General features: G+C 38.6%; 2 protein-coding genes and 1 long non-coding RNA gene across 3 annotated transcripts; 2 read left to right on the top strand and 1 right to left on the bottom strand.

Moving 5' to 3' along the window:
- The first annotated feature begins 1,438 nt into the window (after positions 1–1,438).
- Positions 1,439–27,795, top strand: LOC150019749 (uncharacterized). The gene is made up of 3 exons (XR_016509077.1): positions 1,439–1,510; positions 26,860–26,918; positions 27,374–27,795. It is a non-coding gene; the product is annotated as an uncharacterized LOC150019749 (long non-coding RNA).
- Positions 7,734–8,428, top strand: LOC150019751 (fatty acid-binding protein, heart). Its single transcript, XM_090268054.1, has one exon. It carries the CDS (start codon positions 7,800–7,802, stop codon positions 8,199–8,201), a length of 402 nt encoding a protein of 133 aa, XP_090124180.1. The 5' UTR covers positions 7,734–7,799; the 3' UTR covers positions 8,202–8,428.
- LOC150019750 (small ribosomal subunit protein eS17) lies at positions 9,230–9,722 on the bottom strand. Its single transcript, XM_090268053.1, has one exon. It carries the CDS (start codon positions 9,688–9,690, stop codon positions 9,283–9,285), a length of 408 nt encoding a protein of 135 aa, XP_090124179.1. The 5' UTR covers positions 9,691–9,722; the 3' UTR covers positions 9,230–9,282.

Genomic DNA, 27,795 nt, shown 5'->3' with positions numbered 1-27,795 from the left:
CTACATGCAACCATGGGTCACACACATGTTCCCAGCCCATCTGGTTCTTGAGGGTTGCATGGCTCAGGGTCAAGTCTTCACAGCCTACTTTTAGTCCCTGCTCTGGGCTTCCTAATTCCTGCTCTGAAACTGTCCTAGGGCATTTCTGAAACAAAGAGAAAGAAAAATACTGACAACAGCCAGGCCAGAAAAGGTATAAGAAAGAAGACCCATTCTCTAATACACCCTCCTGAAGATCATGTAAGGAGTACTGGATAGAAACAAGTACATCTCCAGGCCACCATTTCCTGACTTTTAAGTATGAAAGAAGCATGCCTAGGGACTATGTATATACTTTTTAATAACCTTTCACTGTAACATTTGGTTTTCCAAGTTCTCACCTTTAGAAATGGATGGGAGAATCTGAACCAGAACCCAAGGGACTCCTCATTCAATGCTCTTCCACATTACCTCTCCTTACAGCAGTATGCATAAATGGTCGATAAAATCTACTTCCATATGTCATTATTACCCATAAAGCAATAGGACTGTTAACAGCCTATAACCATAATAAACACTTCACCTGGAATGACATTAGAACTTCCGTAAAGATATGCTTTAAACATTTTGCAAATGCATTTAAAACCGCTGCTGCATCCAGAAGGAAAACATCACACACTTCTTAAACTAAAGGTCGTGCCTATTTCTCTAATAATGACGGTGTGGACATTTCTTCTCAGAGGGTCTGCAGTAACAACACACACAGGGCAGCTGACTGTCTTGGAAAAACAATCAAGTACCCTACGATATGAGGAGGGCAGTACGCTTGTCAAGAGAATGGTTTTAATTCAAGGACTTTGAGGAGATTCCTCCCAGAAGAGTTGAAGAGCAAACATCTATTCAGCAGGGGTGGGATACCTCTAGACTGCAGAGATGAACGTGCCCAGTTTAAGGTCAACAGTCCAGGAGTGGAGACCTCAGGTGGGCTCCCTGGGTGGGAGGAGGTTTAAACACCCTACAGCAGGTAGGGGAGGGGCACACGCAACAGCAGGAGGCCAGGAAGGAGGGCGGCACCAGCCAGCCTTTAACACACACACACACCCCGACTCCCTCCTTCCTGGGGGCGGGGCGGGTGCTGCCCTCACACAGGAAGTCAGGAAACCCGGGGGGCAGAGGAACCACAACTTCCAGCCATTTAAGCCCTCTCACCCACATCAGCCCCTGAACGGGCAAAAGCCCCTCTACCCCCAGCCCATTCTAGCGTCCCGACCCCTCAGGCGGCGCTCTCGGCCTCACCTCGCGCGCACCTTGGCACCCCCAACTTGGCACGCCCTCGGAGGACTCAGCTCCGACCCCAGAGCGTCTTTGTGCAGCGCCCCACCAACCTGCCCTCGGTATGCTGGGCCCCACGACCACCACCTTACCGAATATCTGGCGACCTCTTCACCCAGCAAGGGCGCTGCGGAATGCTCAAGAGAGCCTGAAAGCGGCCGCGTCCCGACGGTCCCCGCAGGCTAGTCTCCGCGAGAGGGTAAGTTCCAGGGCACGTCGGAGCGCGCCGGCGCGGGGGCGGGCGCGGGGGCGGGGTGGCAACTCACGTGACTGTGGGGGCGGGGCTCCGAGCACGTGACGACTGGGGGCGGTGCGAGGTGAGTCCGCCTCGCTGTTCCTGGAGAGGGTGAGGGTGGGGTAGCCGAGGGAGTCTGAGGGAGTCCCGAGAACCTGGAGGATGAGGGAGCTGAAAACTAAGTGGGGGGTAAGCCCTTGGTAAACGTTCCTGGGGAAAATTAGAGAAGGGAGAAATGGAAACAAAGCGCTAGGATGGCTGGGATGGAGCCCCGTAAAGACATGGGGCGGTGGGCTCTACGCGCTTCCGTTGTCTGGCCTGCTGGGAGCTGCTGCTGAGCGAGGTCAGCCTCTCACGGGCACGAAATCCGCGAGAGACTCGGAAAAAGATCGGAGCAGAGTGCTGGGCCAGCTGTGCACACTGGAGGCGGAGAAGGCCTCTGGGGTCCCAGGAGCGTACGCTCCTCCTAGAGGCCGTTGCAAAGCATTATGACCACACACACTCAGCCGTTCACAGGGCCCGCTGTTTGCACAGTGTCAGTGGCCAGAGTCAGAGTCATTCCAATGTGCACCGTTTGGAGTGTGGCAGCCCAGAATCCAGAAGGCAGAAGCGTTAAAGGTTTTCATTGGTGCTCCTGTGGCAGAGTTCTGCTGGACTAAAAATCTGGAAAGAGATCTGGGCTCTCCCATTGTCACTTCAACCTTCTCGACCTCAGCTATTAAAGGAGCGTGTTGACGGAACTCGGTCTCCTAGTTCTAAAACTCAATGACTGAAAAACATATCTGATAAGTATTAGGACTTCAGAAAACACTCATTCAGTAACCAATTGTTGATTGTGGCTTTTCTGATGCCGGGATGAAATCTTAATCATGTGGGAGCTGCCAAGATGTGACTCAAGAGCAGCTCTGGAATGAGCTCTTTTCTGTTCTTCACTGCATACTTGAAGATGCCATTGTGTCTGGCTTCCTTATCGTAAGTTGAACTTCCAGTTGTTCTTTAAAGGCTGCAAACAATCCAGTAAGATATTGGCAACACTTTTAAGAACTGTAGTTTACCACCTTCTTATAAAATTAAATCTAATGGAGGGCTAAAGTTTTAAGATACTCTCCTTTTAGAAAGGAAAAACACTTAAAGCCTGAGACCATACTATCTCCAGCATTGTACTTGCTACCACTTTTCCTTTGCACTGATTCTTTTCTGTCTCCCTGTTTCTAACATGGTGCCTTTTCTATTCCCTTGTTCAGCATATTGAGCATTGCTGCTGTATGCTTCTGAAACTGTTTTTTATAGAATCTCTTGACCTCTTTCTAAAACCAAAACAAGGCAGACTGCAAAAAGGAAACTGCGCTGATGGGAATGTGCTGATAACCTTATCTTCCCTACTCTCCAAACCTGAATTGGACACCAGTGGTTTCAGCAACAGTTTACATATACGTGCTGATCTGCTTGTAACTCCACTTCCCATTTCACAACCTAATCTCAGATGATACCACAATGCCCACAGTATGCTGATCACTGCCAACAGCAGATGGAGTCAGATAAGGAGTTCTCACTCAAGTGTGTAGTTTGAAAAGGACCTGATGGGGAGCTATGAAATCACATGCAACATTGACTCATTAGTTTTTAAATAACTGTGGTAGCATATGCCTGGCTCCTTTGCTTGGGGTATCAACAGTTCATTTTCAGGATAATTATGTTTAATTGGCTTCTTATGAAGTAGCATAGAGTTCCAAAATGTATAATTCAAATGTAAGCTCCACAAAGGCAGAGATTTTGAGTTTCTTTTGGGTGTGTATGTGTGATGTTTGTATATCTCCCAAGTGCCTAAAAGCACTTGGCATTTAGTAATTGCACAGTAAATTTTTGTTGGATGTATCTTTTGAGTGAAAATGTAATCTGTAAATTGCTGAAAAAAGCTTGTGCTGCTTTCTTTCTAATTCTTTTAATAGGTAACCAACCCACTTTTCATTGTGCATTTCTAAATGAAAAAGCATAAAATTGTTTCTGGCATTACTGCTTTGGCTAGGCTATAGAGAAACAGGAATTTGATAGTATCTATCAAAATTTCAAATGCACATGTAATCTGAACCTTCTATTTCACTTTTAGGGACTTATTCCACAGATAGTGTTTCACACATGAGAAATGATAAGGTATTTCTTGTATTGCAGAAAGCAGCAAATGATTGGGAACAACCTAAATATCCATCAACAGAACCCTAGTTAAATTATGATATATCCGTATATTTGAATATGTGATATGTAGCTGTTAACAAAAAAGACAAAGTTCCTTATGTTTTCATATTAATATCTCCAAGACATTTTTGTTAAATGAAAAAAAAAAAAGCAGGAAAATGCTGCAGAATAATGTGTTGGCTTGTATATGCATTAAACTAACACTAACTGTTGAGGTATGAGAAATCGGCAGATGGAAGACATAGGAAAGATTTTTCACTGTTTTCATATTTAAACTTTTGATATTCAAACCATGAGAATGAGTTACAGTAGTCCCTCTCTATATTGCGGCTCACTTATCAGGGCCTCACTGTATCGCAGGATTTTTTAAAATATTATATTTAATTATTTATCGTGGATTTTTCACTATATCGCGGGATTTTGCGGTACTGTAGACATATGTAGTTAAAGTTACATAGGTTGAAGAGTGTAGAATAAATGTAAGGTTCCTACTTCGCGGGGGGGCGGGGAGACGTCTAGAACATAATACCTGTGATAAGTGAGGGAATACTGTACCTCTTCAAAAAGTTAAAAAAATGTTAAATTAATTTTTTTTCTGGTATCTTGTTATTTAAATATTCTGGCTTCATCTATTTTATTAAATTTGTCTGATCAGAATATCATGTTTGCCAGCACATATGAGGTCTGTCCAAAGAAAGTCCAGCCATTGTTAATATAATGAGAATGGCTTACATGACATTGATGTAACCTGGCAGCAAAGGAGAATGGACTGGAATGTACATGCATGAACATGATGATTTCACTGTATAAGTCAGTGGAGGCAGTAGATGCCATTGAGTGAGCGTGTGTGCTGTGCAGCCATCTCATTCAGAATGACTGAGCAAGTAGAGCAATGGATCTGCATCAAATTTTGTGTTAAGCTTGAACATTCATCCACGGAAACTATTCAGATGATTCAGAAGACTTTCAGGAATGATGCAATGAGTACAGGACAAATAAAAGTGTGACATAAATGCTTCAAAGAGTATCAAGAATCTGTTAAATGGGATCCAGATTCTGGAAGGCCTGCAACAAGCAGAACACCTGATAATGTTGAACATGTATGGGCAACAATTAACTAAGATCAATGACTGACAATGTGAGAACTAGAAGCTGATCTAGGGATTCCAAAAACTATGTCCAAGATTTTGGCATGCAACATGTTGTGGCAAAATTCATTCTATGGTTTCTGCTATCAGAGCAGAAGGAACGTCATGCTGCTGTTGCTAATGACTTAATTCAAACCACTACCAGTGAACCAGATTTCTTCAAGAAGGTCATAACTTTGAAGGGGACTGAGGCATCATTGTCCTATGCAACGTTTCTTGTATCTTGAATCTTCTTAAATAAATGGATACTTTCTGGACAGACCTTATGTTATCAGGTAAACTTTTCCAAAATTCAGTTATTTTTATTAAGTTCAAATTGAACAATATCTGTTCCTTACTGTAATAATTTAGGATCCAGGTACTACATTTGAGGCTTAGTGTAAATTGTATCAAATTATGTAAATTTCCAAAAGTACTCTATTTTGAATCCTCTGTTTTAAATAATAAAATTAGAATTTCCTGAACCATTTGTTTGTCTCCTAGTAAGGTCAAGAAAAATATACTTCAGCCCTGACTGGTGTGGCTCAGTGGGTTGGGCGTGTTTTCGCAAACCAAAAGGTCATGGATTTGATTACTGGTCAAGGCACATGCTTGAGTTGCAAGCCAGGCCCCCAGCTGGGGGCACATGAGAGGCAACAAGGCATGTGTTTCTGTGTGCATCTGTTCACTCACCTACTTTGTAATGTCACCTGGAGCTTTTTTTCCAAAATTTTATATCCAGGGCTGCCTAACACAAGAAAATTAGTAATTGGCCTTAAAGTTTAACTTATGTAAATCAGCCAGTCAATAATTCAGTTATATTTTAATTGCTAATTTGTTCTGCTTATAGTCTTTAAATTAAATATGCACTCATTTCAGTTTTATCTATAACTCAGACTTAGATATAGGCACTAAGGAAATGACCCTAAAATGAACAAAAAACAATAGTCAATAATTCATTATTTAGCCTATTTACATCATGAAAAACCATTAGTATTTGTCACAATTAGACAGTAGTGCAAAGTTTCCAGGTGAAACACAGGTAAGATAGAAATAATATTTCTTGATATAAAAATAAAGATACTTTCCTAACTTTGGGAACAAGGCAAGGTTATCTGTTTTCACCACTCTCAGTCAACATTGTACTGGCAGTTCTAGCAGGTAGCCGGCAGATAAAACTTGATGTTAATTTATGTAATTTAGGACAGCAGATAAAACGTCCAAACAAATCACATTATTAAAAACCCGTGATTGGTATATCATGGTGGGTTGGGAGGGTTGAATGAGAGAAAAGCACCTAGCCTAAAAACCTTGCATTTGGTAGGTGGTCGGTAAATATCAAGTTGAAGTTTTGTGAAGTTTTTTCAACTCTTAGTAAAAAAGTAATTTGTTATTAAGTAGTGGAAGGTAGACCTTTACAGATTTATAGAGGTAGGAGATGAAATATATACCTCTTTCTTAGCTTGGTTTCCTCCAGAAGCTGAATTTGAGGCAAAGATTAAAGTGCAAGAAGTTTAGTTGGGAGATGATGGGGCGAGGAAATAAGGAGGGAAGAAGGCAATTGCCAAAAGGTGCTTCGTCAAGCCACTGTGGGCAGTTGGAAGTTAATCCCACTAGGGAAATTCTGGAAGCAGGAAGAGAATAACCTCTCTTCTATTTTCAAAGTTGAGCAGCCCTAAGCTCAAATACTAACTTGACTTTGTGGGATTTTGAAAATATATATGTGCAGAATGGACCTGGCCATCATAATGATAGTTTCCTGAAGATCCTGTATGAGTTCCCCAGCTTCACAGTAACAGGAGCCTATAACTCTTTTAGGTGAGCATGTGAAATTTAGATGGTTTGCCAACTCAATCTAATAATTGTGTATAATATTGATTTGAGGAATCAATCCTAGAGTCTTTCTCTGTTTCATACTTAGGAAGAATTTTTGTTTTTGTGTGATCAGAATTATGTTAAAACTATTAGAAGATTAGAATGCCCATTGTCATCTTTATTGCTTCATAAAGTAGAACCTTGTCATTTCCCAATATCAATCCAAATGTGATGATATGACCACAAAATTATACATCATATCAACTACAAATCAGATATCTGCCAATAGAGACTATCCAAATAGCTAAGAACAAGAAGTAACAAAAGAAAAAGAAAGAAAGGAAAAAAGGAAGGAAGGAAGGAAGGAAAGGGTAGAAAAGAAAAAAAGAGGGATTTGGTGCTCATATGGAACCTATTTCTTCTAGGTACAGTTGCTTATATTTTTTCAAATATATTTGCTTAGAATCTGGAGACGTTTTCATTTTGGAGAGTTAAGATTCTAGATCTTTAATTCTCAGTTTCAACTGACTTCTTATTGAAGCATTATAATTCTCTCTTAACTACTCTACATTTTCTTGAGCTCCTGCTTGTGTTTAAAGCAAATAAGGATTCATTTTTAAAATAAGTATTATCTGAACAGTTCCATTTGTTTCCTTTAGCTTGTGTCTAAAGCAGCTAAGAAGGATGCATTTACAAAATAAGTATAATCTGAACAATTATATTTGTTTCCTCTAGCTTTGAGTCAATGATTTAGAAAGCAACTTTAAACATACTTCGGTACTCAGCAGCTTCAGAACTCATCAAACCCTGTACTACGAGAAAAAAATGTTCAGCACTCGATGCTTGCTTGGGACTTGCTGCACTTGCTGGTGCTTGTGTCAGTCACCATACCACCCCTCAAGAGAAAATGCTTTGTCGTTCCGTACCCGGTTTGGGCACTCATCATGAGTTCCAGGACAAATAACAAGTACCAGGGTACCACTCGTCATTTTTAAATGCCATTTTTTTCTTTTCTTCCCAATAGTCTTAAAAGTAATATGATCCTTGGCGGGTTCCCGGAGTCCTTTCTTGCCAGCTTTGTCGCTTCTTCGTTTCTTCCTTCTTAGTCCAGCCTCACCATGGTGGACGCCTTCGTAGGCACCTGGAAACTAGTGGACAGCAAGAATTTCGATGACTACATGAAGTCAATCGGTGTGGGTTTTGCTACCAGGCAGGTGGCCAACATGACCAAGCCTACCACAATCATCGAAGTAAATGGGGACACTATCACCATAAAAACCCAAAGCACCTTCAAGAATACTGAGGTCAGCTTCAAGCTGGGGGTGGAGTTTGACGAGACGACTGCAGATGACAGGAAGGTCAAGTCCACTGTGACGCTGGATGGAGGCAAACTCGTTCACGTGCAAAAATGGGATGGACAAGAAACAACACTTGTACGGGAGCTCGTTGACGGAAAACTCGTCCTGACACTCACCCACGGCAATGCAGTTAGTACTCGCACTTACGAGAAAGAGGTGTGACCTGTCCACTCCTTCACTGACTGCTCCTCTGCCAACTGGCTACCCTTGGACTCAGCACCAGATTGCCTCATTTTTTCCTCTGGCATTTTGTATAAATTCACCTCGGTTGGGGAAGTCCTTCTGGGGTCAGGTGCATCATCCTGGATCCAGTCCCAGTACCCATTGTGTTTGTTTTTTTAATTGCATCCAAACAGTGCTCTGAGGTCAATAAAGCAGAGCCAAGACCACCTAAAAAAAAAAAAAAAAAAAAAAAAAAGTAATATGATCCTTTAGTAAGAATCATTCTGAAAGCTCAATTTAGTGATGATAATGATGGAAACTGAAATGTTTAAAGGGAGAAACAAATGCCTCCTTCCTTCCAGAAATCTACAAAACAAACTGCTACTAAGGGAATTAGAGGAAACACATACAATGTATATATCCAAACTGTAATTTGCAGTGAAATAAATCAAAGCAAATTAAAGATCAATAAATTAACCTGTAAAAATAGATAGACTGCTTCTAATTTTTTTTCTATATCCTGTCTTGCTCTTTCTTCAATCTTCTATTTATACTGTTCTATTTCACTGTATTCTACCATATTCATTTCCGTATGTCTTTTGAGGTATACTAACTACTTGTTTCAGATTCTTTTTGTCATTCCCTAGTTTTTAACATTTCTTTTGTATTGTTTTCATAGGTAATAACTCCTGTTGAAGAAATTTATTGTTTTCATCTAAATGTAGACATTTTGAAGATGTAGTTTCCAGTTTTGCTGTAAGATCATCATTCTGCATGAATAAAATAATACATTTAGTTACGAAGGAAGTAGTGAGTCTAAATAACACCAGTATCAAATTTTGAAATAAATTCAGTTGCAATAAAGTGTTTTCTGTACTGTAGTAGAGACTTAGAATATGAAACTTTGAATTACTCCAAATTAAAAACCAAATTAAAACCACCAGGAGTCACAAAAATATATACTTAATGTCACTGTCTTTGCCATACAATGTCTGCACTTGGTTTTATACTTTTTTTTTTTTTTTTTTTTTTTTTTGGCCTTCGATGGTTTATTGATAATATTACAGCACAACAGGAGGATTCAAACAGCTCCACGTGGTGTTTTGAAATTCATCCCAACGGTAGGCTGAGTGACCTGCAGGTTGGACAGACTGCCGAAGTCCAAGAGCTTCAGCATCTCCTTAGTGTCAGGATCAACTTCAATGATCTCCTGATCCAGGGCTGAGACCTCCGGCACGTAATTATCTCTCCTCTCTCTCTCCTCCTCCTGCAGCTTGATGGAGATGCCTCTCACGGGGCCCCTCTGAATCCGCTTCATCAGGTGCGTGACGTAGCCCGCTATCTTGTTTCGGAGCTTCTTGCTGGGGATAATGGCGATCTCCTCGCACACGCGTTTGTTGGTGTGGAAGTCATTGCCCAGGCGCGTGTAGTACTTCTCGATGATGACCCGGGCCGCCTTCTTCACGGTCTTGGTGCGAACGCGGCCCATGTCGGCGGGTCCCTGGTGAAAGAGGAAACAGGAAGCACCTATACTTTTTTTTTTATGACTGTTTTCATGTCTTCCTCCACAAAATGACTGTAAGTCATCTCTTAGTAGAAAGTCTCTTACCTCTTCCCCAATATTAACTCCATAATTTTAAGAGAATATCATACAGTAGTCCCTCTCTATATCATGGTTCACGTATTGCAGCCTCACTGTATCGCAGGATTTTTAAAAATATTATATTTAATTATTGCGGATTTTTCGCTATATTATGAGATTTTGCGGTACTGTATACGTATGTTGTTAAAGTTATGTAGGTTTAAGAGTGTAGAATATGTTTAAGAACTTTAGTGTTTATAAAAGTGTGGAAAAGGTTAATAAGGGAGTGGGGAGGGTTAATAAGGGACTGGGAACAGTTTATAAGTGTGTGGGAAGGGTTTATAAAGCCTTAAAATATATATAAATACTAAAATAAATGTAATGTTCCTACTTTGCGGATTTTCACCTATCACGGTGGGTGGGGTGGGGTCTAGAACGTAATACCCACGATAAGTGAGGAATACCGTATTCAGGTATTAAGGCCTGAGTCAATAAATACCTCCTATAATAACACTTTCAAAATAATACTCTAATTAATGAATATTACACATACATATTCTATTGCCACAAGCCTTTTACTGAACTACAAATACTTGATTCTAATTTGAATTACATTCCAAGAAGTTAAGGCCAAATCACATCTTCCACTGTAAAAGTTTAGTGAGATGAGCTATACATTTTTTAGAACAACAACAACAAAAGTTTATTCAGTAGTGCTATCTTGTAATTCTTCGGTACTTCCCACAAAATATGAAAACATACTAAACGATAACAACAAAAACTTGATGGAAATTCAGTCATACCGATGTGGGAAAAACTCCTTTGGATATAATGATTATTTGGTAACATAAGGTGAGTGATACAGAGTTTTTAAAACATGTCTACAAATTCTTTGGCACTCCTCCCATGAAACAGGTGCTTGCCTTTAGTAAGTAACTGTTCCCCATAAATAGAATACGGTGGAACTGCCATGTGACTTCCATGTCTGGGTGATACAGCTTCCATCTGACTTTCTCCAGGGAAGCTCACCCTGAGAGCCCAGCCACATTGTCAGGAATGAAGCCACCCAGGCCACAGAGTCAGTCCTCATATAGGTGTTCCAGCTGGGATTGTTCCAGCTAACGTCCCAGCCGAAAGCCTGCTCCAACTGACAAGCATGTGAATGAACAAGTCCTTAGCTGATTCTAGTTCCCAGCTTCACATCATCCCAGCTGGATGGCATGTGGAAAAGAAACGAGCTGGCCTCACTGAGCCTGGCCCAACTGCAGATTTGTGAACAAAACAATGCTGTGTTGAGCCACTAGGTTTGGAAGTGGCTTATTAAGCAGCAATAAATAACTAGCACAGACACTGATATTAAAAACAGAGTGCTGCCACTAAAAAAAAAAAGAAAGAAAGAAACACATGCAGGAGTGCCTTTGAAACAAGAGGCAAGTAAAACCTGAAATAATGTGGAGAAGCATGAAAATGGAAACCAAAGGGGTCTCCCAGAGATGGTTAGTGGAGGCCTGGTGGCCCCTGAAGAGGCTGACAGCAAGGACTTCCAGGCAAGTGACCAAACGGACCCTGAAACCTGGACAAAAGGGGGCTCCTACTATAAAGGAACTGAAAGTAAAATGGATGAGAAAGATAAGCTAAAAAAGACAATTATAACAGAACCAAGACTTATTGGTTTCAAATATCTGTTTCCCATTTATAGTTTCCCCCACACGTCCAACTGTCAAGTAATGCTAAAATAAAGAAAAGGCTTCTGGGCTAAGATCAAATCCAGGGGGCTTCCAGGAAAACATGGTCTAAGGATGAAGTCAAGACATGGAAAACCATTTAGACCTCAGAAAGATGAAAGGTGGTGCCTTGAATTTCTTTCAGGATCTTCAAAATATAAGAATTTTAAAGGCACTGTTCTACAGTAGGTCCAGGAAGTACTAGGTGAATATCTTATCTCTAAACAATTTGTTAGGTTGGCTTTTGTAATGGCATGAACCGGAAACTCAAAGTTTCTAACAGAATTGTAGAAGCAGAAACCCTGCTTGCTAGCTTGGGCTAAAGGAGACTGAGACAGGACACCATAAAGAGGCCTGTGGATCTTAGATGTTCAACAGGGAGAAAACAGGCTAAGAAAAGAGCTGCAAGCCCAGGTCATTTATTATGAAAAGGACAGAACAAAGAGCTCAGAGGGAACAGCCAAGGGCCATGGAGAAGCAGTCCATGGTTAGGACTAAGTTTTCCTTTCCTCCCTCAGTGAGGAAATAGAGAACATTATGAAATCATTTTAAATCCCACTAGTAAATAAAGAAAAAAATGTATTGTCCTTTGGCACTATTAAATATGTACAATTTCTCCTCTACCTTACTTCAAGCTTGTTTGTATGAAAAGGTACGTTCATCTCATCTTTATAACACAATGTTTCTCCATAGCATACAAATTGGCTTTAAGTTCCTGACATTTCAAATTGAGAGATTTTTTAAAAGAAAAGTTAACAGTCCAGATTTAATCTTTTCTTTCCTAGGCAGTGAAGTCAATTGATGAGTCTATGAATTATGAGTTAACCATAATGAAGTAAATGACTAAATCAGTAGAGCCTGTTCCCAGGATTGAATAGAAATGGGAGTGAAGTGGGAATCACTGGGTTAGAGACTAAAGGTTTGAAGGGAGAAAAAAAGGAATGAACATTATCTCTGTAAGACCACTTTCCCATCATGTCAGAGTCAGCAAAACATAAGCTGGTCACAGGCTTTATCAAAAGACAAAAAGTCTCCACAAAAAGAGAATTAAGGATGTTTCATCCACCTCACTGATTTTTTATTATTACATAAAACAACTGGTAATATGCAAGATGACCATGAAAGAGTTCTCATAAAATTTGATTCAGTACTGGAATAAGAACAGACATATAATCAATGAATTAGAAAGGAGAATTTAAAAATCAGCACTCACATTTATGGCCAAGAACTTTTGGACAAGGATATCAAATAATTAGATCAGATATAAAAGTCTTTTTAACAAATGATACTGGGACAAAAAGATGTCCACATGCAAAAGAATAAAACAATTGCTACCTCATACCATGTATAAAATTTAACTTAAAATGTAAAACCTAAAACTGCAAAACTCTTAAAAGAAAGCATAAATGTATAACTTGATGACTGGGTTTGGATATTTTTCTTAGATGTGAAACCAAAAGACAAAAATAGATTAACTGGACTTCATCACAATCAAAAACTTCTGTGCTTTAAAGGATACCATCAAGAAAGTGAAAAGGTGAGCTACCGAGTGGGAGAAATATTTGAAAATCCCCTATCTAATAAGGAATTGATACTAGGATATATATACGAAAAATTCCTACAATTCATTAATAAAAACATAACCCAATTAAAATGGGCAAAGGAATCAAATACTTCTTCAAATAAGATATACATATAGATAATAAATATGTGAAAAGATGGTCAACTTCATTACTCATTAGGAAATTGCAAATCAAAACCACAATAATGTGTCACTTCATACCCACTAGAATGCCTGTAATCAAAAAACAGGTAATGACAAATATTGGCAAGAATGTGGATAAATTGAAATCCTTATATACTGCAAATGAAAATGTGAAATTGTGCAGCCACTTCAGAAAACAATCTGGCAGTTCGTCAAAAGAATAAAGATATGTTTAATCAGTTCCATTTATAAATATATTCTCAAGAGAATGAAAACATGTCCACATAAAAACTTACATATGAATGTTCATAGCAGCATAACTAACAACCCCAAAATGTGGAAATTATCCAAAGGTCTATCAAATGATGAATAGATTTAAAAATGTAGTTTCTCCATACAATGTAATTTTGTGCAGCACTAAACAGAAATGAAGTACTGAGGTGGCTGCTAAAGGGCACAGGGTTACTCTTAGGGTGATGAAAATATTCTAAAAATAATTATGATGATGGCTGTGTAACTCTTTGAATATAAAAAAGCCGCTGAATTGTACCCTTTAAATGAGTGAACAGTATGGTATGTTCATTATATTTCAATAAAACTGTTACCAAAAAAAATTTTTTTTTTATTTAGTACTACTGCTGGGGTCCTATAATGATATGCTTTTTGCCAGGGCTCAAGACATAGGAGAGTTAAGAGTATATCCTTTTTATAGAAAAACAACAAAGAAAAAAGCTTTTTCACTGATATCAACTCTATAAAATTAATAGAAAAAAATCTATATTTCACTGCTGAAGGCATTGAATGGCATATATTTCCCCAAATTAGGTGAAAAAAATTACCTTATATTTTAACATTAATCTGAATATCCATTTCAGTTTTGTTTGGCTTTAAATTTCTAGGAAAACTAAGCTTTCCATTTTCATATTCATTTAACTCCCTGTTTTGTCATTTTTAAGAGTCCTTTAAATCTGTAGAAATGTACAAAATGAGTAAGTCAAATTCTTTAAGAGTAAAATTTATTTTTTATTCCAGAGAGAGATGAGGGGGGAGAGAGAGCGAGAGAGAGGGAATCAATTTGTATTTTGGTTTAAATAAAGGAAAATGACAGTTAAATCTTAATTAATGGCAGAAATTATCTAAAATATTAGTCTTAGTGATCTCTTTTTCTAATTCATCATTTTTCTTCATTTCTTGACACAAGCTATACATGTATTCAAGAGATTGTCTTAACTCAATATATTTCTTTCATTGTTTCTTTTCATCCTGACTTTGAAAGACATTCTTAAAGAAAATTATTTTTAAATAATTTTAAGAAAGAATTCTTTCTTCTTTCTTAAAAATATTATTTTTCATGAGCTCATGAATAATATGTGTAGACAGGTTTATAAACCTGATTCCAATAAGGACAGGTTTCAAAAATAATGACTTCTTACTTCAGCTTAAATTGCAGTAACATAGATGAACATAGATGCTGAAATCATCAACAAAACTTTAGCAAACCAGATCTAGCAATACATTAAGAAGATCAAATGCCATGATCAAATAGAATTTACTTTGGAGATTCAAGGTTGGTATAGTATCAGAGAATCAATAAACATGATAGATCATATAAACAAAATGAAGGATAAAAAACATGATCATTGCAATAGATGTGGAAAAAGCATTTGATAAAATCCAGCATCCATTTACAATAAAAAATCTTAGCAAAGTGGGAATAGAGGGAACATATATCAATGCCATAGAGGCCACATATGACAAACCAAAAGCCAACATCATACTCAATGGGTAAGACTAAAGGCGTTTCTTTAATATCAGGAAGACAGGGATGTCCACTTTCACTACTCTTATTTAACATAGTACTGGAAGTCCTAGCCATGGCAATCAGACAAGAGAAAGAAATAAAAGGTATTCAAATTGGAAAGGAAGAAGTAAAACTGTCGTTATTCATAGATGATGTGATATTGTACATAGAAAACCCTGAAGACTCCACAAAAAATCTACTAAAGCTAATAAATGAATTTGGCAAAGTAGCAGGATACAAAGTTAATATTCAAAAATCAGTGGCATTTCTATACACAGTAATGAACTATCAGAAAGAGAAACTGAGAGAACAATCCCAATTACTGTTGTAACAAAAAAAGTATGTTACCTGGGAATAAATTTTAAAAGGAGATAAAAGACCTTTACTTGGAAAGCTATAGGACATTGAAGAAAGAATTTGAGGAAGATACAAATTTGTGGAAGTATATATTATGTTCATGGATTGGAAGAATTAACATTAAAATGTCTGTACTACCCAAAGCAATCTATAGATTCAACACAATTCCTATTAAAATACCAATGGCATATTTCACAGATCCAAAACAAATATTCCAAAAAATTTATATAGAACTAAAAAAGACTTAGAATAGCCTCAGTAATCTTGAGAAAGAAAAACAAAGTTAGAAGGATCACAATACCTAATATCACACTATACTACAAGGCCATTTTTAAAAATTCATTTTTAGATAGAGGGGAAGGGAGGGATAAAAAGAGGGAGAGAAACATTGATGTGTGAGAAAAACATCAATTGGTTGCCCCTTGCACAGCCCCAACTGGGGACCTGGCCCACAACCCAGACGTGTACCCTGACCAGGAATCGAACTGGTGACCTTTTGATGTGTGTTTCACAGGATGACACCCAACCCATTGAGCCACACAAGTCAGAACTACAAGGTCATTTTAATCAAAACAGCCTAGTACTGGTGTAAGAAGAGGCATATAGATCAATGGAACAGAACAGAGAGCCTAGAAGTGAACCCATGCCTACATGGTTGATTAATATTTGACAGAGGAGCAAAATCATACAATGGAGTAAAGACTGTCTCTTCGAGATTAGCCAAAGAACTAATAAGCATACATGCAAAGCCCATGGTAACAGACAACAATGTGGTGAAGGCTGGAATGGGGCTTGCTGGAGCGGGTGAGGGGAGGAAATGGGGGATATCTGTAATAGTGTCAATAAATAAATAAATAAAAGACTGTCTTCAATAAATGATTTTGGGAAAATTGGACAGCTACATGCAAAGAAAAAGAAATTAAACTAGATCACCAACTTACAACACACAGAAGAATAAACTCAAAATAGATTAAAGACTTAAATGTAAGTCACAAAACCATAAAACTTCTAGAAGAAAACATAGGCAGTAAAATCTCAGACATCTCTCATAGCAATATTTTTGGTGATATGTCTCCAAATGCAAAGAAAATAAAGGGAAAAAATAAACAAATGGGACTTCATCAAATTAAAAAGCTTCTTCACAACTAAAGAAACCATTATTAAATAAAAAAGGAGCCCACTGTATAGGAGGACATGTTCGCCAATGATACATCTGACAAGGGGTTAATTTCCAAAATATATAAAAACTATATACAGCTCAACACTAGGAAGACAAATAATCCAATTTAAAAAATAGCAAATGACCTGAATAGATACTTCTCCAAGAGGACATACAGATGGCCAATAGACATATGAAAAAAAATGCTCAACATCACTAGTAATCAGAGAAATGGAAATAAAACCAAAATAAGACATTACCTTACACTTGCCAGAATGGCTACCATCAATAAATCAACAAACAAGTGCTGGTGAGGATATGGAGAAAAGGAACCCTAGTGCACTGTTGGGAATGCAGGCTGGTGCAGCCACTATGGAAAACAGTATACAGTTTCCTCAAAACATTAAAAGGGAACTACCTTTTGACCAAGGCTGTGAACCATGGTCACTAGTGCCATGCCTGGGGCCACTGAGCAAGGTACAGGGTATGCAGAGACCAGATGTTGCTTGTCTGAAACATTTTTTAAAAGTCCGAATCATGAGGCAAGAGACCTACAATGAACATTACTCTATCCAGCAAAGCTATCATTTAGAATGAAAGGGCAGTTAAAGTGCTTCCCAGACAAGGTCGTCGTCGGCAGCCGTCCGTCTCGAGAGATGATGGTGTAGCTTCTTAAGAGTCTATCTGCACTGCCGAGAATGGCTGTGCAGTCCGACTCGGGAGTGACACGGTATCTGTCTCCTCCCGTGTTGAATCGACATCTTGCGATGATGCTGGAGTGTCCTCTCCAGTGAAGCTGAAGCTACAGAGCCTGGGCAGGGTGATATGGAGGGTCTGCTGTTGCCCATGCAGCAGACCCCCCCTCTCTTCGCAGCTGAAGGGTCCAAGGGAAAGACGGAGTCAATACAGCTTGGCTTCAGGTGCGCCGCAGGAGCTGCCGGTGTTGACTACAACATCAAACCGCCTTAGGGACTCCGGCTCCGGATTTTCTGTCGGGGTTTACTCCCTTAGCCTTTCCCCTGAAGAGGTATGCCGCAAGGCAGTGGAGGTTTTTTGGAGTCAGAGTTTTCCTTCTCTGATGTGCCCTGACTGGAAGATGGAACCAGCGACACTTAGCTCGCAGGCCGACGCTCAATCCACTGAGCCAAACCAGCCAGGGGGCCAGACAAGGTAAAACTAAAGGAATACATCATCACCAAGCCATTATTACATGAAATGTTAAAGGGACTTATTTAAGAAAAAGATCAAAACTATAAATATTAAAATAACAACAAACTCACAACTATCAACAACTGAATCTAAAAAATAAAAACAAAACAAACTAAGCAAATGACCAGAATAGAAACAGAATCATAGGTATGGGGAGTATTTGGAGGGGTATCAGCAGGGAGGGAGAAGGGGGAAAAAGGGGCTAATGGTTCAGGGATTAAGAAGCATAATTAGTAGATACAAAATAGGGGGATGTTAAGAATAGTAGAGGAAAGGGTACAGCCAAAGAACTTATATGCATGACCCATGGACATGAACTAAGTAGGGTTAGGATGGCTGGAGAGAAGGGTGGAACAAAGGGAAAAGAAATTGGGTCAACTGTAGCAGCATAATCAATAAAATACACTTTTAAAAAAGCAATACACATAGGTGAAACTCCATTCACTCAGTAAATATTTGTGTAGTACTGTATACTAGACCCTTGTCTAGGCACTGAGGCTATGGCAGTGAATACACAAAAATCCTAGTCATGAGAGTGAAGTAAATGCACAATAACAATAAACTCAATATGCAAAATATACAGCATGTTAGAGGACCAAAATTAAAGCAGAGAAATAAAATTTTGATGTATTGTAGGAGGAGAGCGGGAGCTACACAAAATATTAGGCTGGTTAAGAAAGTTTTTTTGCCCTGATTGATGTGGCTTAGTGGGTTGGGTGTTGTCCCACAAACCGAAAGGTCACCAGCTAAATTCTCAGTCAGAGCATATGTGTAGGTTGCAGGCCGGTTCCCCAGATGGGCTGTGTGAGAGGCAACTGATCAATGTTTTTCTCCCTCTTTTTCTCCATCCCTTCCCCTCTCTCTACAAATAAATAACATCTTAGAAAAAAAGAAAGTGGCTTTTAAGTAAATAACTAAAAGAATGGAAAGAGTGTGTCATCAGGATATCTGAGGGAAATGGATTCCAGATCGAATTGATAGCAAGTACAGATGTATGCCTGGAGCATTTAGGAATAGTGAGGAATTCAGTGTGGCTGGAACAGAGTGAAAGGAATGGAAAATAGAAGTTCAAGTCACAGAGGGAGACAGAGATCTGAGATGAACAGATTATGTAAGGCCTTCTAGTTATTAGGAAGAATTTGGCATGTACTTTGAGTGAAATGGGCAGAGGAATGACATAATCTGACTTATTATTTAACAGGTCCACTGTGTTTAAATTGATGGATAGAGTAGAATTAATGCAAAAAAAGGAAAAAAGAGCAAGGAGGGAGGGAGGAAGAAAGTAAAAAAGAAAAGGAAAGAAAGAAAGGAATAAAATCAATTAGTTTTCTATTACACTAATCTAGACAGCAGATGATAGTGGCTTGAGTCTGGGAAATGTGAGTGATTGGCTTCTGGATATATTTTGAAGGTAACCTGACAAGATTTGCTGACAGATTAGATGTGAGGTGTAAGAGAAGATGATGCCAAGTTTTTGTCAGAACAATTGGAAGAATTGTCATTAACTCAAACAGGGCAGGTATGAGAAAGAATATCATTAGTTCAATTTTGGACATTTTAAGTCTACAATACCCAGTAACTATTACAAAAGAGACATCGAGTAGGCAGTTTAATAAAAAGATCTGGAATTAAGGAGAGAGATCTGGGTTGGAAATGTAAATTTGAAGATCATTAGCATATACAAGGTAGTAAAAGTCATGAGAAAAAGATCAAGGACTGAATCCTGGGATATGTGAACGTATAAAAGGTGGGATGAGGAGAAGCAAACAAAACAGATTGAAAGGAATTAACTAGATAGCCAGGGGGAAAACCAAGTAAGTGTATTTTCCCCCTGGAAACTAAGTCCTGAAAGCCAAATGAAAAAAGTATTTTGGAAAGTGTTTTGTGTTGGGTCAAATATTGCTGATAGATTGTGTCAAATGAAGTCTTAAGTAATTATGTCTAGATTTATTAAAGTGAAAACAGTGGTAACCTTGAAAAATCAATTTTGAAGAAGAGGTGGGACTGAAAATTACTAGAGTGTGTTCAAGAGTGCATGGGAGGGAAATCAGAATTAGAGAGTACAGATGGATTTTTTTTTAAAATACATTATTTTATTTTATTGTTGTTCAATTACAGATAGTTCTTTTAAGGTCGTTGTAGCTCAATGGCATGATCGTGGATGATCTACTTTTCTTTTTGTTTAGCTATAGTTTTCAATCCTTTCATAATGATTATGAAGTATTTTTGTAATACTTAAAAAGTTTTTAAAATTACATACCTGTGGCACTAAATGGTTTAAAAAATGCCAGACCAGTTATTAAATAATAAATTCACAAAATTATACAACTAAAAGAGCCCATGAAAAATTTCTAGATATATAATATTATATAACCTGATTATCATTTCTTCTCATGCTTACAAAGACCACAGAAGGATTTCTTGCTTGATTAAAATCATCCAACTCTAGAATATATTACAGTACTCAAATATACAAAATAATTAGTCATGTTAAAATTCTGTAACAATAATAAAGGAGGAAACATATACATAATATTACTTTATAAACTGAATTTTTGTAAATTGTATAATATGAAGTCACTGTTGAAAAATTTGGTGTGCTGCATACTGAAATATATTCTCTTTAAAAAGAAAGGATAAAGATACCTTTAGAAAAAGATTCCCTCTATTAGCATCACCTTGGCTTACAGTGCAGCAGTTAGCAAACAACTGCCAGCAGGCCAAATCCAGCCCATTGCATGTTTTTCTAAATAAAGTTTTATTGGAACACAGTCACACCCATTAACTTACCTATTGTCTATGACATTTCAGAGACTCGATAGTCCACAAAGCCTAAAATATTGACTATCTGGCCTTTTACAGAAACGGTCTATCAACCTCTGATTTAGCAGATTGATCCCTTGATGTGTTTTAATTTTTTATGTAATACACTCAAATATTTATATAAGATTTGGAACAAATTGCCTTGTGAAATCCCTCAGCTTTCAGATTAACTTGAGGATTCAATATTTGAGCACTCATATACTAGGAACATAATACAAAAATCTAGTAACTAGCAATTTTGATGGTAACAAAGTAGAGTGCCAATGAAGCATATAACTTCCTTTTGTAACTCCACAGATATTAAAAGTATTCTAACAAAATTTGCTTCAGACATGACATCAAAGGAAATGCTTTAAATACACTTCAAATTTGAAATAATCAGTATACTGTAGACCAGACCTAATCTCATTTTTCCCAGTATTTGCATACTACATTATTTTATGGGTATAACGATTTACTTACTTATTGATAGGTATTTAGACTACCTCAAACTTTGGTATGCAATACTGTAATAAATGTCCTTAACATATGTATGTATAAATGTAACATATTTATACAATGAGGTCTGTCCATTAAATATCCAACCATGCACTATATGAGGTCTGTCCAGAAAGTGTCCAGCCATGTACTATGAAAAAGGAATATTTATTGAAGAAGATACAAGAAATATTGTACATAGGACAATGACACTTCAGTCCCCTTAAATTAGGCACCTTGGGATCTCACACAGTTCTCCTAATTGCCATCAGCTGCCCTGTTGTATTTTCCTGAATCTCATCAACAGTCTGAAATCTCTTCCCTTTCAAAGGTGATTTTAGTTATGGGGAAAAAACAGAAGTCCCAGGGCACCAGATCTGCGCTCTAGGGGGACTGAGTCACCTGGGTGATTCGATGTTTCACCAAAAAACCCTGAACAAGGCATGATGCACGAGTGGGCACATTGTCGTGACGAAGCTGTCAATCAACAGTTGCCCATAGTTGTGACCTTCTGAATCATCTGAATAGTTTCCATAGAGGAATGTTCAAGCGTAACACAAAATCTGATGCAGATTTGTTGCTCTGCTCACTCAGTCATTTTGAATGTGACAGCCACGCAGTACACATGCTCACTCAACAGCATCTACCAGCCCCACTGGCTAGTACAATGAAGTTGCCATTGTTCACACATACGCATTCCAGTCCACTCTTCTCGGCTGTCAGGTTACATCGATGTCATGCAAATCATTCTCATTATATTAACAATGGTTGGACTTGTTCTGGACAGGCCTCGTATAAATATCCTATATATGTGTATTATATATTCTTAACATCTATGTCATGTTATACATATATAATACATATAATTACCTACTGTGTGTTTTTTATACTTAGTAATATATAATAAATGTTCTTAGAAGGTGTGTGTATGTTTATATACCATGTTTTCCTGTAGGATCTAGTTCTGGAAGTGAAGTTGTTAGAATAAAGGAATGACACGTTTGAAACTTTGAAACACATTTGTAAATTACCCTTCAAAAAAGATGTACCAATGTTATCTCAGTGGATGACAATGCCTTTTTCCTCCCATTTGCCAAACCTAGTTGTTATTTTTTTTTTAATTTTTAATATATGTTTATTGATTTTAGAGAGAGGAAGGAAGAGTGAGAAAAGCAGAAATATTGATTGGATGCCTCCCATACAGACCTCTACCAGGGATGAAAGTGCAACCCAAGTACGTGCCCTGACTGGTAATTGAACTTCCAACATCTTCGTGTATAGGACGATGCTCCAGCCAACTGAGCCATACTGGCCAGGGCAGGTTGTCATTTTTAAACAAAACACTTATCATTATAACTTCAAAAAATGGTATCTTATTGTTTGTTAATTTGCATTTTTCTGCTTACCAGACGAACATCCCTAGTGAAAATATAAAATTTGTTAATCATGAATATTAGCTCAAATTAGAATTTGAGTTATAGGAAAATAACAATTACTTATGGTTAAATATGGCTTACCTATCAGCATATTCTTTCTCCATAATGGGAAATTGCTGGTTACCAGTTTGTTCACTCTTCCTTTGTTAAATTATTCCATCGCTGTCATCATCAACAGCAGCATTATATATGTTTTGTTACTTCCACTCACGAGTTTTATGCTGCTTTTTTTCTTCAACCTTTGATGAAAATTTTATTTTAAGGGTAATTATTATTACTTCACTCATCAAAAAAAAACTTGTATTTTTATTAATTTTATCACTTGACTCTTAGTTTGCCATGAGTTCAATCAATAAAAATATTTTTGTATTTAATTTTATCATTACAGGTTGTAAATTCTGCTTTATATCTGTTTCAGTAAAGAAGCACAATTTTCCAAGATTTCAGAACGGGCTTTCTTAATTCTGTGTTCTTATTCACACCCACTCTTTGCTACATAATATCCCCCCTCCATTTGTCTAGCAGAGACAGAGAAATGAGAAGACAAAGACAAAATTTGTCCTCTTCTCTTTCCCACCTGAATTTTGCATTACACAGCTAAAGTTAGAGGATGTGACATGGTGCTTCAGTAACAAATAAGCAGCCTTTTCCTCTTTCTGCACTAAGCTATTCTTCTCCCCATTGACTTTTACAGTTTTTTTGTTTTTTTTTAAGATACTGTTGGTACCCCTGACCCGTGTGGCTCAGTGAATTGGGCGTCCTTCTGCAAACGAAACAGTGGCCAGTTAAATTCCTGGGTTTCAGGCCTGGTCCCTGGCTGGGGTGCGTGTGGTTGGGGTGCATGTGTGAGGCAACCCATCCGTGGATGTTTCTCTCCCTCTCTTTCTCCCTCTCTTCCCCTCCGTCTAAAAATAAAAGAAATTTAAAAAAAAATCCTGAGGGTATCAAAAAAGTGATGGTATTCATAAAATATATGAACCATAGGAGCAGAGTGAAACTGATGTATAGTTAATGTAAAATTCTGGATAGTCAGTAATGTTCCCCAAATTTCACATTCAGTAACCATAAGATTTTCTAGCTAGAGGGTATAGAAGTAATAATCTATGTTAGCCCCATATTTACTGATAATGGCAACAAAGCCAAGCTTAAATGATCTGTCCAAAGCTTGCCAGGGGTGGGAGAGCTGGAGCACGGGTTGCTCACCACCTACAAATCAACTGACGAGACCTGCGAAAGACCAGGTGCTGCGGGGCAGCTGGGGGATGCGGCTGGAGTACGAGGAGGTTGGGGGAGCAGGCGCACGGGTCGGGGGGCTGCCACTGGTTGCTCACCACTGGACGGAGGAGGGGGAGGAGGAGATCTGCTGGTGACCTGGCACATTGGCGGGGGAAGGCAGAGTTCAGAGCGAAGGGAGGCAGGGTTGGGGCGGGCCTCTTACCGGTGGACAAACGGACCCCAAAATATGCATGAAAGAAAAAAAGCTGCATTAAGTTTTCTCCCGAGGAAAACTATCTCATTTTACCTCTGGAAATTTCAAAACTACCATCTGGTAGTCCACCCTATTTTTCCACCAGATGGCAAAATATCCATAATGAGTGAGTAGGATGAATGGAATATACACAGGGCGTGAACATTTACAGGGTTGTGAGCTCTCAATGTAGTAATGTAGGGAAAACGATGAGTCCTAGGAGAAGATGATAAATAAGGGGTTGCTAATTCTGCAAGCTGGGAGCTAACAACCTCTTTAATTTATCAGTATAAAATTTAAGAATAAAACAAGTTTGCCCCATTATTTGACATTTTTTGTTTTCAGAATCATATGTTAAAGAACAGCTCAGAGTGGAGAAGCTGTTGACATTCAAGTAGAATTAATCAAATTCAGTACCAAGCAGACATTGTATGGTCCTAACACAAGTCACGAATTCAGAGAGCATTTTAAGAAAAAAGAGGAGGAAAGGAATCAGCAGGAACTGTGCGCATGAAACCTGGAGGCCATTTCTCTTCTTCTCCATGATGACTTCTTTTCTGTTTTTAAAGTATATTTTATTGATTATGTTGTTACAGTACTCCCAATTTTTTCCACTTTGCTCTCCTCTGCCCAGTAGCACCCTTTCCTCTAGCAATCCCACCCCCTTAGTTCATGTTCATGGGTCGTGCATATAAGTTCCTCGGCTTCACCCTTTCCTATATTATTCTTAACTTCTCCCTGTCTATTTTGAACCCACCGATTATGCTTCTTAACCCTGCACCATATCCCCATTTCTCCCGCCTCCCCCCTCCCAGCTGATAACCCTCCAAATGATCCCCAGACCTATGATTCTGTTCCTATTCTGGTTTGCTTAGTGGATTTTGTTTTTATTTTTTAGATTCAGTTGTTGATAGTTGTGAGTTTGTTGCCATTTTAGTGTAATAATGGCTTGGTGATGATGAACTCTTTTAGCTTTACCTTGTTTGGGAAGCACTTCATCTGCCCTTCCATTCTAAATGATAGCTTAGCTGCATAGAGTAATCTGGTTGCAGGTTGCCTTTCATCACATTGAATACTGCTTGCTAGTCCCTTCCTGCCTGTAAAGTGTCCTCTGAAATATCAGCTGATAGTCCTATAGGCACCCCCCTGCAGACAACTCTCCGCCTCTCTCTTGCTGCCCCCAGGACTCTATCTTTATCTTTCACCTTTGGCATCTCAATAATGATGCATTCTGGTGTCGTCCCCTTTGGGTCCAGTTCACCCAGGACCCTCCATGCTTCTCGGACCTGTATGTCCATCTCCTTCTCAAAATTTGGGAAGTTTTCTTCATTTTTTTCAATTCTTGCTTCCTCATTCTGCACTGGTTGACTTTTTTTTCTTCCTTATGTTCCAAATCATTGATTTGAACCCCGGTTTCCTTCCCTTCACTATTGGTTTTGTGTGGGTTTTCCTTTGTTTCACTTAGCATAGCCTTCACTTCTTAAGTGTTTGCCTTACTCAAGCATATCTGTCAAGCCTGTGAGCATCATTATCACCAGTGTTTTGAATTCTGCAACTGTTAGGTTGTCTGTCTTCTCATCTGTTAGGTTGGCTATCTCCTCGTTGCTTAGTTCTCCCACTGGAACCTTGATCCATTCCCCTTTTGGGGCCATACTTCTCGGTCTCCTCATTCTGACAGGCTCCTGTGTTTGTTTGCCTCTGCATCACAGGTAGAGCTGTCTCTCCTGTTACATTGTAAGGGGCAGGGCCTTAGGGATTCATCAGTACAGGGCTACCCGTTTCACCACGTTGTGGCGCTGTATGTGGGGGAGGGGTCTGAGAGGGAATAATGCCACTTGCCCAGCACTTGCCTCTTTTCCAGGCACCTCTCCTACTTTCAAACAGACTGGTGCCCCTCTAGCTGCTGCCTGGCTGTCGTTCCCAGAGTGGGTGGGTCTATGAATGTTCTAGGACTGTGGAGGCCCTTTAAACAAGCAGACTCTGCTCAGAGACTGGCAGTTTCTGCCTCCATCCCAACCCCCACTGGTCTGCACAGTCAGAAACAATGAGACTTGATTTTCCCCGGTGCTGGGACCATGAGCTACGAAGTCTGGTGAAGAGCTGGGAATGCTCCCCAGGTGTCCCTTCTGACTTTTTAAAACATGTGACTGCACTTTCTGCCAGCCTGCCACCGCCACCGCTGCTGTCGCCACCACACCACATCCTCCCCGCCCAGCCTCCTCACCTCCTACCTGTCAAGATGAGTATTTCTTCTTTATATCTTTGTTTGCTGGACTTCCATGCAGTTTAATTTTCTGGAACTTCTGGTTGTTTCTAGTTTTGAGGTAGATGCAGCATGTCTGTCCACGCCTCCATCTTGGCTGGAAGTCCTCCACGATGACTTCTTGAGGGATCCTGGAAACACCTCTTTGCTGGCCTTTCAAAATCTGTTTAATTGAGTATACCTAATTGGTTTTGATTTTAGGTGTTATCATACAAATCCTATGCTATCTCATGCAAATCATCCACTGTGCTGTATTCCAAAATTACTGTACAATTCTATTCCTTGACAGGTCTTATGAGAAAGAACTTTTTCCCCCACAAAATATCCATCATTTTCTCCTCTGGGTTTGTTTTGTTTTTCCTAAGTACTAGATAATCCTCTGATAGTGTTCCTTGTGAAGATTAAATAGTACAAACTTCCACCATTTTTATTTTTGTCATTTTTCTTTCTTCTTGAAAAATAATGTGGTCGATCACTCAATTAAATTTCAAAAAGAAGTTCCAGCTTGTGAGATGGAGATTCAAATTTTAAATAAACTGGAAAGAATCTAAACAGAGTTGTTTATTATGGCATATTCTTTCAAAACTTCTAAAGAAGCTATTAAAAACATTTTCTTTGGTTTTGGTAAATAGATTAATTATCTTTTTAATATAGGTGAAGATAATATGTAAAACAGAAAGACAAAGACAACACTGATAAGAGACGAAATTCAGGTAATTCAGTTTTTCCTTTAGACAATATTTTTAAAAGGAGGCTATAGTGAAAAAAGTTGTTTTGTCTTCTCTACATTTTTTTCTTTATTATAAAAGTCTTAAGTAATCAATATAAATATATTGAAAATACAGAAAAGTAAAGAGTTACCAATCTAAAGACAACTATTAACATTTTAGAAAACTTTTCTCCAAAGGTTTTTTTCCTAAAAAATGTTTGTGTTCATGGTTGTTTTGTGGTTTTTATAACCTGATTTCTTACATTACATGATAACATGTATTTTCCTTTATGATTAGAAATATTTAAAAAATAATTTTAACTGCTTCACAATGTTTTGGCAAGGATGAGCCATACTTTAACATTATGTTGGACATGTATTCAGTTTCTCCTTTTTGGTGTGAAATAGCCCTGTGATGAACATGTTGATTTGTATTACTGCCAATTTTCTTTTTAACAGAGCTGAATGGGTTTACAGTGCTACAAGCAACATGCCAGAAAGCAGCTTTCACACTGATGCCGTTGCTGAGTATTATCACAAAAAACAAAGAACCAAATACTTTGCTAAATGGCCTCTCATTAGAGTTTTAATTTGCATATATTTGATTACTAGTGAAATGAAACCTTTTCTTACCCTTTGTTAAACAGCTGAATTTCCTCTTTTGTGAACTGCTTACTTCTGTCATTTGTCTGTTCATTTCTTGGGGTCTTAGTTATCCTTATTTACCAAGAGGACTAACAAATACAGCCCAGAGAAAGACCTTCTGTATGCAGAGCTGTGGAATTCCTCCCTTTTTAGTCATTCCAGACAACATGAAGGGGCAACCAAGAGGAGTAGGAAAGCTAAGTGACATATTTCTTTCTGCTGAACAAGTGAAATAA

This window comes from Furipterus horrens, unplaced genomic scaffold, assembly GCF_987537825.1.
Source record: "Furipterus horrens unplaced genomic scaffold, mFurHor1.1.pri manual_scaffold_2, whole genome shotgun sequence".
NCBI lineage: Eukaryota > Metazoa > Chordata > Mammalia > Chiroptera > Furipteridae > Furipterus > Furipterus horrens.
The sequence above is the reverse complement of the archived record's forward strand: the minus strand, read 5'-3'. Positions and strand labels throughout refer to the sequence as shown.

What these genes read in the sequence shown, in the direction of transcription:
- LOC150019751 (XM_090268054.1), top strand. Translation starts at nt 7,800, where the DNA reads ATGGTGGACGCCTTCGTAGGCACCTGGAAACTAGTGGACAGCAAGAAT.
- LOC150019750 (XM_090268053.1), bottom strand. Translation starts at nt 9,690, where the DNA reads ATGGGCCGCGTTCGCACCAAGACCGTGAAGAAGGCGGCCCGGGTCATC.